Source organism: Bombina bombina, chromosome 4 (assembly GCF_027579735.1).
Source record: "Bombina bombina isolate aBomBom1 chromosome 4, aBomBom1.pri, whole genome shotgun sequence".
In the NCBI taxonomy this organism is placed as follows: Eukaryota; Metazoa; Chordata; class Amphibia; order Anura; family Bombinatoridae; genus Bombina; species Bombina bombina.
In genome coordinates, this window is record NC_069502.1 from 95,469,068 (window position 1) to 95,482,046 (window position 12,979).

The 12,979-nt window shown below is 36.6% G+C and overlaps 1 protein-coding gene across 1 annotated transcript in view; it reads left to right on the forward strand.

Moving 5' to 3' along the window:
• The window catches only part of PKHD1 (PKHD1 ciliary IPT domain containing fibrocystin/polyductin), a 1,710,134-nt gene that overhangs the window by 344,167 nt on the left and 1,352,988 nt on the right, over positions 1–12,979 (forward strand). The window contains exon 25 of the mRNA XM_053709557.1: positions 4,759–4,943. Within this exon, the coding sequence (XP_053565532.1) occupies positions 4,759–4,943 (185 nt within the window). The remainder of the gene's footprint in view (positions 1–4,758; positions 4,944–12,979) is intronic.

A 12,979-nucleotide genomic window follows, 5' to 3' on the forward strand; every position in this document is an offset into this window, starting at 1 on the left:
ACTGTGTAATTTTATATTTCCTACTGCACCATTTTATATTTCCTTCTGTGTCATTTTATATTTCCTTCTGTTTCATTTTATATTTCCTACTGTGTCATTTTATATTTCCTACTGTATCATTTTATATTTCCTACTGTGTAATTTTATATTTCCTACTGCACCATTTTATATTTTCTACTGTGTAATTTTATATTTCCTAATGTGAAATTTTATATTTCCTACTGCACCATTTTATATTTCCTACTGCATCATTTTATATTTCCTACTGCACCATTTTATATTTCCTACTGCACCATTTTTTATTTCCTACTGTTTAATCTTATATTTCCTACTGTATAATTTTATATTTCCTACTACACCATTTTATATTTCCTACTGCACCATTTTATATTTCCTACTGTGTAATTTTATATTTCCTATTGTACCATTTTATATTTCCTACTGCACCATTTTTTATTTCCTACTGCACCATTTTATATTTCCTACTGTGTAATTTTATATTTCCTACTGCACCATTTTATATTTCGTGAAAAAGTTATGGAGATTAGGCGCTTAATCTGCAAAAGGGATAAAGGTGTGTATGGAGGTCGTTAGCTAAATATGTAGAAAAAACTGGACCTTGGACAGAATAAGTGAAAAATTCTTCTACAATTTATTTTCAAAATAAAAACATGATAATACCAAGATAAAATAAATCACAATCCCTAAGTGTTGCAACACTATATCGATCAATTCATAAAATTTCTAAAATTCAGATATACATTTGTTTCATACACAAATAAAAGGATTTATCTGCTCTTTTGTATCCTTTGTTCAACGATTTTAGATAGAATGTATTCTTTTATTTCAACACAATTAATAATATTTGTCTCTATTTGATATTTTATATCTATATTTTATCAACTTTAAAATTACAAATATGTAGCAAAAACTAACAATTAGTTAAAACAATTTAAATGCAAGATTATAAATGGTGTCCCCACAATGGCTGTTTACTTATATTGGTTGTAATTTTGTGTATCTAAAAAGTTCATCAAAGCATTTGTAAGTAATTGGAGATAAATTACTGAGGGCTGTGTTCTTTATCCTTATATTTATGTTGTGATATATTACGGTTTCACAGTTACCTCTTTGTATCCTCAGTGAGCTTAATTTGTAGAAAAGGAATGTTCCAAACAGTGTTTAGGGGTGATTTTCTTACCCTCTCTTGTGAGCTGTTACTACTCACGGCTTGCGCAAGTTAGCTTTTGTGATCTTGATAAAGCCAGGGTTGCTGGCGAAACATGTTGATATCTGTGTGAACACCAAGAAAGAAAAAGCCAGTTTTTTTCCTGCGTACAGAAGTACTTAAGTGCAGGAGATTGAGGAACTACAAACACAAAAGCTAACTTGCGCAAGTTACAGAAACAAAAGGATTGTCTACAGTTTGGTGCTGTAATCAGAGCACTTCTACAAAGACCAGTGACAAGGTAACACAAAGAAAATTACCTACCGGAACCCCTTGTCTGAGAGTCAAACTGAGGACACATAGGAACCGCTGGGAAGCCGTGAGTAGTAACAGCTCACAAGAGAGGGTAAGAAAATCACCCCTAAACACTGTTTGGAACATTCCTTTTCTACAAATTAAGCTCACTGAGGATACAAAGAGGTAACTGTGAAACCGTAATATATCACAACATAAATATAAGGATAAAGAACACAGCCCTCAGTAATTTATCTCCAATTACTTACAAATGCTTTGATGAACTTTTTAGATACACAAAATTACAACCAATATAAGTAAACAGCCATTGTGGGGACACCATTTATAATCTTGCATTTAAATTGTTTTAACTAATTGTTAGTTTTTGCTACATATTTGTAATTTTAAAGTTGATGAAATATAGATATAAAATATCAAATAGAGACAAATATTATTAATTGTGTTGAAATAAAAGAATACATTCTATCTAAAATCTTTGAACAAAGGATACAAAAGAGCAGATAAATCCTTTTATTTGTGTATGAAACAAATTTATATCTGAATTTTAGAAATTTTATGAATTGATCGATATAGTGTTGCAACACTTAGGGATTGTGATTTATTTTATCTTGGTATTATCATGTTTTTATTTTGAAAATAAATTGTAGAAGAATTTTTCACTTATTCTGTCCAAGGTCCAGTTTTTTCTACATATTTAGCTAACGACCTCCATACACACCTTTATCGCTTTTGCAGATTAAGCGCCTAATCTCCATAACTTTTTCACTTTATACACCTTTCTATCTGGGAAGTAGATAGTAGGAGAATAGGGCAAGGGATATTAACTCTTAAGCGCTAGTTTATTTAACCCCCTTTTTTTGCCCATTTTATATTTCCTACTGCGCCATTTTATATTTCCTACTGTGTAATTTTATTTTTCCTAGTGCGCCATTTTATGTTTCCTACTGCACCATTTTATATTTCCTACTGTGTAATTTTATATTTCCTACTGCGCCATTTTATGTTTCTTACTGCACCATTTTATGTTTCCTACTGCACCATTTTATATTTCCTATGGAGCCATTTTATATTTCCTATGGAGCCATTTTATATTTCCTACTGTGTAATTTTATATTTCCTACTGTGTCATTTTATATTTCCTACTGCACCATTTTATATTTCCTACTGTACCATTTTATATTTCCTATGGCGCCATTTTATATTTCCTACTGTGTCATTTAATAATTCCTACTGCACCATTTTATATTTCCTACTGCACCATTTTATTTTTCCTACTGTACCATTATATATTTCCTACTGTGTCATTTTATATTTCCTACTGTACCATTTTATATTTCCTACTGCACCATTTTATATTTCCTACTGTACCATTTTATGTTTCCTACTGCACCATTTTATGTTTCCTATTGTGTCATTTTATATTTCCTACTGCACCATTTTATATTTCCTACTGTACCATTTTATGTTTCCTACTGCACCATTTTATGTTTCCTATTGTGTAATTTTATATTTCCTACTGCACCATTAAATATTTCCTACGCTGCTGCTTTATATTTCCTTCTGCACCATTTTATATTTCCTACTGCACCATTAAATATTTCCTACGCTGCTGCTTTATATTTCCTTCTGCACCATTTTATATTTCCTACTGCACCATTAAATATTTCCTACGCTGCTGTTTTATATTTCCTTCTGCTCCATTTTATGTTTCCTTCTTTATCATTTATGTTTCCTACTGCTCCATATTATGTTTCTTGCTGCACCATTTTATATTTCCTATGGCGCCATTTTATATTTCCTACTGCACCATTTTATAATTCCTACTGCACCATTTTATATTTCCTACTGTACCATTTTATATTTCCTACTGCACCATTTTATATTTCCTACTGCACCATTTTATATTTCCAACTGCACCATTTTATATTTCCTACTACACCATTTTATATTTCCTACTGTACCATTTTATATTTCCTACTGCACAATTTTATATTTCCTACTGCACCATTTTATATTTCAAACTCCTCTATTTTATATTTCCTACTGCACCATTTTATATTTCCTTCTGTGTCATTTTATATTTCCTACTGTGTCATTTTATATTTCCTACTGCACCATTTTATATTTCCTACTGCACCATTTTATATTTCCTACTGCGCCATTTTATATTTCCTACTGTGCAATTTTATATTTCCTACTGTACCATTTTATATTTCCTACTGCACCATTTTATATTTCCTACTGCGTCATTTTATATTTCCTTCTGTGTCATTTTATATTTCCTTCTGTGTCATTTTATATTTCCTACTGCATAATTTTATATTTCCTACTGTATCATTTTATATTTCCTACTGTGTAATTTTATATTTCCTACTGTACCATTTTATATTTCCTACTGTGTAATTTTATATTTCCTACTATGTAATTTATATTTCCTAATATACCATTATATACAGTATTTTCTGCTGTACTACTTTTTATTTCCTACTGTGCCATTTAATGCTTGCTACTACACCATTTTTTATTTCCTACTGTGAAGTTTTATATTTCCTACTGTACCATTTTATATTTGAAATCCCTCTGTCTTGTGTTCACTTTTTGAGTGCATTGCTTTATTGTTTGGGTTAAAAGGGACATTAAAGCCAATGGGGCCGATTTATCAATGTGCGAGCGGACATGATCATGCCCGAGGCACATCGATAAATGCCGACAGCATATACTGTCGGCATTTATCATTGCACAAGCATTTTTTGTGCAATGCCGCCCCCTGCACATTCACGAACAATCGGCCGCTAGCAGGGGGTGTCAATCAAGCTGATCGTATCCGATTGGGCTTATTGCTGTCCTCCGTCTCAGAGGTGACGGACGAGTTGAGGAGCAGCGATCTTAAGACTGCTGCTTCTTAACTCCTGTTTCTAGCGAGCCTGAAGGCTCACACGGAAACAGATGCATTGACATGTTGATAAATCGTCCCCAATATCTTTTTCTTTCATGATTAAGATAGAGAAATTACAGTTTCAAACAACTTTCCAGTTTACTTCTACCATCAAATCTGCATTCTCTTAGTATGATTTGTTAGTAGAGCAACAATGTACTACTTTCAGCATCTTCACATTGTTTCTTTAATCTTGGTTGTAGCCAGCGACCCCTCAACTTCACCCATCAAAAATGGGGCTGTTTCATTTTGATGAACATGCTCCTTGATCCTCATCTTCAGCCTTTTGTTTCTGCCACCGTTCTCTCCAGTGTTTTGATTTTATTTCCTTTTCCTATAGGAATATCTGTACACATCTCTTCTTCCCAACTTAGAAAGATATTACGCAGTAACACAGACAATTATACTGCACAGTATATCAACACTAGTGATTTCAAAGTGACGAAAGATGTGAATACCTGCTACCATATTGTCTGGACATTGACCTGGACTGATATGACTGGTGACATTCCTAACATTATCAGTGTAAGTCTACAGCTCTAAGGCACATTATACTAAGTACCTCTATAACACTTGCATAACAAGCAATGGTATCACACTCTATTGATTGCCACAATTGTATTTAAACTTAAAAGGGACAGTACAAATTACTAAGTACAGCAACATATACAAATATTGTAAAAATAATTGTATATAATAAGATCGGAGGGTTAAAATTGCATATAAAAAAATAATGTACAGCTCCCATGGGACAAGTCAGATGATGTAATATTCATTCTATTAATAGTAAGCAAGTATTACTTGTAATGATGCTCTTGCACTCTGATTTAAATATATATAAAGCTTTTGCTGGGTATGAATTTTCCACTGATGACAGCTCCAAGGTGGCTTGTCAGGGGCCTATCTATCAAGCTCCGGATGGAGCTTGAGGGCCCGTGTTTCTGGCGAGTCTTCAGGCTCACCAGAAACACCAGTTATGAAGCAGCAGTCTAAAGACAGCTGCTCCATAACCTGTCCGTCTGCTCTGAGGAGGCGGACAGACATCACTGCAATTGGTAGCAAATCTGCAGGGGGCGGCGTTGCACCAGCAGTTCACAAGAGCTGCTGGTGCAATGCTAAATGCGGAGAGCGTATTGCTCTCCGCAGTCAGCAAGGTCTGTCGGATCATGTCCAACAGGCCTTTCATAAATAGGCCCCTCAGACTGCTCCTTGGCCCAGTTCACCCATTGGGGCATATCTATCAAGCTCCGTATGGAGCTTGAAGCCCCGTGTTTCTGTCGAGCCTTCAGGCTCACCAGAAAAACCAGTTATGAAGCAGCGGTCTAAAGACCGCTGCTCCATAACCTGTCCGTCTGCTCTGAGGATGCGGACAGACATCGCCGCAATTCAACCCAATTGAATACGATCGGGTTCATTGACACCCCCCTGCTAGCGGCCGATTGGCCGTGAATCTGCAGGGGGCAGCGTTGCACCAGCAGTTCACAAGAGCTGTTGGTGCAATGCTGAATGTGGAGAGCGTACTGATCTACAAATTCAGCGAAGTCTGTCGGACATGATCCGCAATATCGGATCATGCCTGACAGGCCTTTCATAAGTAGGCCGCATTGGCTTTACAAGACTGATATTGGTGTACACTTGTATAGCACTCACATTCCTGTATATGTATTGAAAGTGATAGATAATATGAGACTGGCAGGGTGGAGTACTAGAAAAAAATATATTAAAATTTAACCTTTAATAGAAATCATTAAAATAATATATACACAAACAGACAAGACATTTAAAAATTAGTATCTACTATTAGAGTCCGGTTCACTATTTATCACAATTTCTCTATTGTGACGGGGATAGTGGGTAAGCTACGTTGTAGGTATAGACAGATTTTCAATAAATGATTATTGTATCAGAGGTGCCAAGATTTATGGTTACCCTTAAGGATAGCTCCTGTTGTAAATAGGATAGAAATATCAGGCTTATGCTAACCTGGACACTTTCTTGACAATGTTATGGCTTATGATTTTTATTATTCATTAGGTTGAAATATCCATTCTATGAAGTGGCCAGTATTGCTGAGTTAAAGGCTCTTGTTGGGTATAGAACTATCATAGGCATTGAGTAACTTTTTCAAATTTCTTGCCTCTTACAGTATTGAATTTCTTACAATCAGGTATATTTGTGTGTTCTTCAATTATAACATGTGTTTCATAATCCTGTCTATGTAATGAATAGATAGATTACCACTTTTGATAGATCCTTGTAATGGATTAGGTGTTTCTCCTAATATTTTACCAATTTTCAGTTTCAGATACTTATATTTTGTAAAGATTAAAGTTAATTACTAAACTTCACCATTGGATGGCAGTATTGTCTCCAAGAATTCTTATCCTGGTAATAATTATTAGTCTGCTCCTTTTAGATAATGTGGCTTGGATCTTATCAGTAAAGTTCACTGCTTAGGTTATATTTATTTGGAGATTACCGGCCTATACCATCACAGGTCAGGGTAATATTAGGAGGGTACTTGTCTATACCTTTTGATGGTTCATAGTGATGTAAAGTTCAATGAATTAAATTACCGGCCTATACATTTGTAAAACATATAAAGTTTTTATTACCGCCCTATACCATATGTTTGCTGGTTACTGTAACCTGTACAGGGTTGTTTGGGCTTTGTGGAAAGTTACTGGCTTGTACCTATATATGCTAATAGAAGGTATCGTTACCGGCCTATACCTTTGTATGAAGTAATTGACTTTTGCCTTGAAACGTTATTGGATACTATAGTTACCGGCCTATACCTTTGTATATAGTTACTATGGTTACCGGCTTATGCCTTTGTATACAATTACTGGCTTGTAACTTAGTATGCTGTTAGATGGTATCGTTACCGGCCTATACCTTTATATACAGTCCCAGGCTTATACCTTAAAATATTATCGAATGCTATATTTACCGGCCTATACCTTTGTATAAAATTACTGGTTTGTATCTTAGTACCTTAATGATTGCTGTCGTAGTCCGCTTATACTATTGTATAAATTTGCTGGCTTTTGCCTTACTCCGCTATTGGATGCTCTAGTTACTGGCCTATACCTTGCATCAGTGGAGTGCTGTAACGTGTTCTAGATTGCTCCGCAACAGCTTGCAGATCTTAAAAATACTAGCAATATGTGTAATTGTTAGGTTGCCTCTAAGTTATAATTGTTAGCATTACCGGTCTATACCTTGGTGTGTCTTAGGTTGTAGCAATTTTACCCTGTGTATTAGAAATTACCTGATAGCCATATCTTTTCCCTCTGCAAGATTACCGGCCTATACCTTTTTTTTAACATAAATCTAAGCAGACATTACCCGTCCTCAATAGTATGAGAAAGATTAGCTTAGTTATATAAGTGAAAGAGGCAAAGTGCCATAACTGTGCATTCGTTAGTTCTAAATAACCAAATAAAGGTACTTTCACAACGGACAATATTCTAATAGTAGATAAATTAAAATAACATATATCCACATTCCCCTAACATGTTTCGCCAGTAACCTGGCTTTGTCTATACCCACCAAAAGAAAACCGATGCAGGTATAAAACTTAAAATGTTTTTTATTTCTCCTTCTTTAAAACACAGCTTGTTGTTTAAAATCAAAGCACAGATCTGGTAGACATGTCTAACATGTTTCGGCTTTAGTAAGCCTTAATCATAGACTCTACTTGTCATATTCAATTGGTGACTTTTATTTCACTCCCTCTTCACTGATTGGTTATCTGTGCTAGATATTCCTAATTCTATTACCCTATTCGTCAGAGGGCTCTAATAGCTTACTGGTGCTCACCTGATACCTGAAGAGTATTTTATTTCCCTATTAAAAAGGACACTTATCCAATGTACTATTTCATGACATTATATAAAAAGAGACTTACAAGCCCAATTAGACCAAAAAAGTGATTTTCAATCAGAAGTGACAGGATGTTAGATTATTTCATAAGTCATATATTTGAAAGGATATAAACATTGTTTGCTGGCGTTAGAATATTTGCCTTATTCACTTGTTAGAATAACACTCTATGCATTTTTTTGTTGTTTATGTTCAGTAATGCCCATTATAATCTATGCCTTTACCATAACTGGATATATCACTATATTATCTTAATATCACTTAACTCAATCTGGTATAAACTTCTGTGTACGCGCATATATGTTCCCTATTGCTGTTAAATGTTACTGGGGGATGTTATTTTCAGCTATTCATTTATAATTATAATGATGGGAGGGAGAATTAATAAATAGGGAGCAAGATAGTAGACCTTTCAATCACTCTGGATGGTTAACCCATCATATTTAATATGATAGTATCTTTAGTGTAGATTTCTTATGTGTTTCATCTCTCTACTGGTGGCTAGAGCTAAAGCCATAGTTTGGTAATTCGAATTGAACAGCATACTTCCTTTTATACATTGGAGTCTCTCTTATTCATTGCCAATGATTAATCAGATCGGTCTCAATATTTAAACCTTTCGGTATGCGCGTGTTCAATTTGAAGATCCAAAAGGCCTCTTTCTTGTATAGCTCATTTACTCTGCTGCCTCCTCTCGGTTTGTTTCTGATTATATCTATAATCATCCAGGAAAATGTTTTAGCACTACCTCCATGCTCGTGGATAAAGTGCTTAGATGCCCCAGTTGCTGTTCTCCCTTTCTCAATGTCATTAAGATGTTCCCGTATTCGTTCACGTGTCTCTCTTGTCGTGCACCCTATATACTGTTTCTGACAGTGTGTGCAGGTAATTGCATAAATCGCAAATTCAGAGCGACAATTCGTACAGTAATTACAGTCAAAGACTCGTTGTGTGTAACATGATTGGAAAACCTTATTACTTATGGTATAACCACATGCAGTACAGCCATGTGATCCACACTTATAATGCCCTTTACAGCTGAGCCAGCTGCTTTCCTTCTGTGGTTTTCTTAGTGCACTCGGTGAGACAATGTTGCCAATTGTTAAGTTTCTTTTTGAAACAAATTGGCAACCTTTATCTATCACATCTTTCAATGCTTCATCTGCCCTTAGGATTGTCAAATTCTTCCTAATAATCTCACAAACCTCCCTATATTGATTGGAATAGTTTGTCACAAATGTTACCTCGCTTGACCTTTTTTCAGTACCTGTTGTTCTTGGCTTTAGTAAATCTGCCCTAGAGATTTTTTGTACATCAAAGTAGGCCTTTCGTAGGGGCCCGTTGGGGTAACCCCTCGCCTTAAGCTTTTTCCATAACAACTTACTTTCTTTTTGATAATCTGCTTCTCTAGAGCAGTTGCGTTTCAGCCTTATGAACTGTCCCTTTGCCACACCATAATTCATATGGCGTGGATGACAGCTCCTGGCATGGAGAAATGCATTGGCAGCAATTGGCTTTACATATAAAGTTGATATTACTGCTCCTTCTGCTATGTCCCCTTCCAATTCAACATCTAAATATGGTACTTTTTTGGTGTCAAAAGCATAAGTAAACTGTAAGCCAGCTCTATTACAGTTTAAGTATTCCATAAAGGATACACTTTCTGCTTCCGTACCAGACCAAACCATTATCAAATCGTCAATGTAGCGTTTGTATGCTACAATTGAGTTTCTAAAAGGATTGTCATCTGCATAGACGTGGGACAGCTCCCACCAACCCATATAGATGTTTGCAAAGGCCGGGGCAAATTTTGCCCCCATGGCTGTCCCACGCCTCTGCAGATAAAACAATCCATTGAACTCAAAATAGTTATGAGTTAATAGGAAGAGGAGGGTCCGCAAGATGAAACTTTTGAGGTTGGTGTCATAATCGCTGTAGCTGTCCAACATAAATTTAACAGCTTCTAGTCCTTCCTTGTGGGGGATGGCTGAGTACAGGCCCACCACATCTATGGTGAGCCAATTATAGTCAGATTCCCAGACTAAGTCTTCTGTTAAATTTAACAGATGCTTAGTGTCCCTTAGAAATGATGGCAGTTTCCACACGACGGGCTGGAGCAGAGACTCTATCCAGTTTGATAGGTTCTCAAATAGAGAACCTATGCCAGACACTATTGGGCGTCCTTTGACATCCTCCAAGGTCTTATGCACCTTTGGCAAATGGTGGAAGATCGGTGTAACCGGCTCCTCCACCATCAAATACTCAAAGGTATCTGGGTCTATTACCCCAAGCTCCAGCCCGTCGTCCAACAAGCTCCTCATTTCTCTTTGGAAAGTCAAGACCGGGTTCCCCCGTAACACTATATACACCTCCTCATCATTGAGTTGTCTCAATGCCTCTTGGACATAGGAGCTTCTATCCATAATCACAATGGAGCCTCCCTTGTCCGAATTTTTTATTACCACATCTTCCCTTTGTTTCAAAAGTTTTAAGCCCGTTTTTTGTTTAGCTGTTAGATTCTCTCTATGTATTTTTCCTTTTGACTTTAGTGTCACTAGGTCTTCCTCCACTCTCTTATGAAATTGTTCTAATATGTTCCCTCTGTTTCTAGTGGGGTAAAATGTTGACTTAGGTCTGTAACCTGTATGTGAACTTTTAGTATGCTCAAGTGTATTGCTATCTTTTTCTAGCTGATACAGAGTTAGGAAATCCACCGCATCTTTTATCTGAAAATAATCATTTTCCACCCTCCTATCAACATTAGGGTTAACCTGTACAGCATCCTTTTCAACCACTTCTGTAGAAAAAAACTTTTTTAATGTTAATTTGCGAACCAACTTGTTCACATCTAATAAAGTCTCGAATACATCAAAATCAACTGAGGGTACAAAGTTAAGACCCAGCCTAAGTACTTCCAACTCTGAATCTTCTAGTGAGGCAGAAGATAAGTTAATTATTTTCAAACTTTGTATTTGTTCCGCCTCCCTCTCCTTAGTGTGTATCTCTCCCTCTGTATCTGTGGCTGCTCTTCTCCCTGTGTCATTTGAGGTCTGTGTATCCCACCTCTCCCCCTCCCGCCTCCTCCCTGTCCGGCTACAGCCTCGTGAAAAACCTGTGGCTGCTCTGCATTTACCCCTTGTTTAGGGTGTCTATCACTCTCTAGAGCTCTACCATATCTGTTTCTACCGGCCTGCTTATTCTTATGTTTAAGTATGCCTTCATTAGTTTTGCCCTGTGGAGGTAGGGACTGGGTGTTGTGGTGTGTTTCTAATGTGTGCATCACATCAACATCATTAGACACTTCGGCCTCATCTGATGAAGGCCCACTAGTCATAAAGTCCACAAACTCTTGCACTTCAAATTCATCATTAGACTCAGGGTCCGTATCTGAGAAAGTCACTTGTTTCTTGTTGTATGAAGACTGTTGTTGTTTGTGTGCCTCTTTGGGATCTGTGTCTTCCCCCCTGTACTGCCTGCGTTGTCGTCTATTCCTTTTATTTTGTTGCGTATTCTTTAGGTAAACCCTATTGTGGGTATAATCCTCAGAATCCCTTGTAAATTTTCGAAACTTCAGTTTGTCAATGTCTCTTTTCATATTATCTACAGTTTGTTTAAGTAGATTGTCTAATTTCTCATAGCTGTTATGTCCTAAAAAATTGTTTAGATCTTTTTGTATATCTTGTATGTATTGTCTTGCCTCAATCAGTTTTTGTTCTTTGTGTTTAATTATCAGGTGCATAAGTCTTATTGAGCACTCTGTGAGTATGTTATTCCACTCATTCAAAAAGGCATCATCCACCTGTAGAAAAGTGGGCCTTTTCTTTAGCCTTAGACCCCGGGGTATCATATTTAAATCTATATATTTTTCCAGTGATTTCTTGTCCCACCATGTTTGGTATTCTCTCATTAGAGCTTTTTCCATTTTAAGAAACACCTCTGAAATTTCTTTGATTTCATTATCTGGATTAAATATGTCCTTTAATGTGGGTCTGCTCTTATCCAATTCCTCTAGGGGTAGTAACGAATAGTAATTGCTGGTAGCCATGTTAATAATTTACCTTGAAACACTATTACACTATTAACAATTTTGTAGTGTTAAGGTTTGGAGTAAAAAACAGACAATTATAGTAAGGTGATTATATTATCACCTGCTCTCAGTATTACTATCCCACAATAGTCACTATGTTATTTTTTTAACTTTAGGAAGTGACAATCCATTTCTGTATACTATAATCCAAAGCTGTATTTGCATACAAATGTCAGTCCTAATGCTCAGTCCATTATAGAGATTTAACGTATACCAAAAAAGAAACACTATGAAGTGAGCAAGGATAGTCTTACCGCTCTCAGTGACACCCACGATTCCTCTCCGGATCAATATTCTACCCACTGCCGAATGCAGAAGTTGGCGTGCAGCAATCTTTGACGGCTCCCGGCGGCTCTTCACGGCTCACCTACTCCAGCTTTCAATTTCAAAGTGCCGACTGTTGCCGCTCAGCCTCTGCTCCCCTCACCAGTGTGCGGCGTCTGACGTCACCCGGCTTCCCCGGTCATGTGACTCCTCTCTGCCTCTGGTGTCTCCGTTCGGTCTGGGGGTTCCTCCTTGAGTTTGGGTGTCACTGGTCCTGGCGGTCCACTTTGGAGATCTTGTGGGATGACCCAGATACCACTGG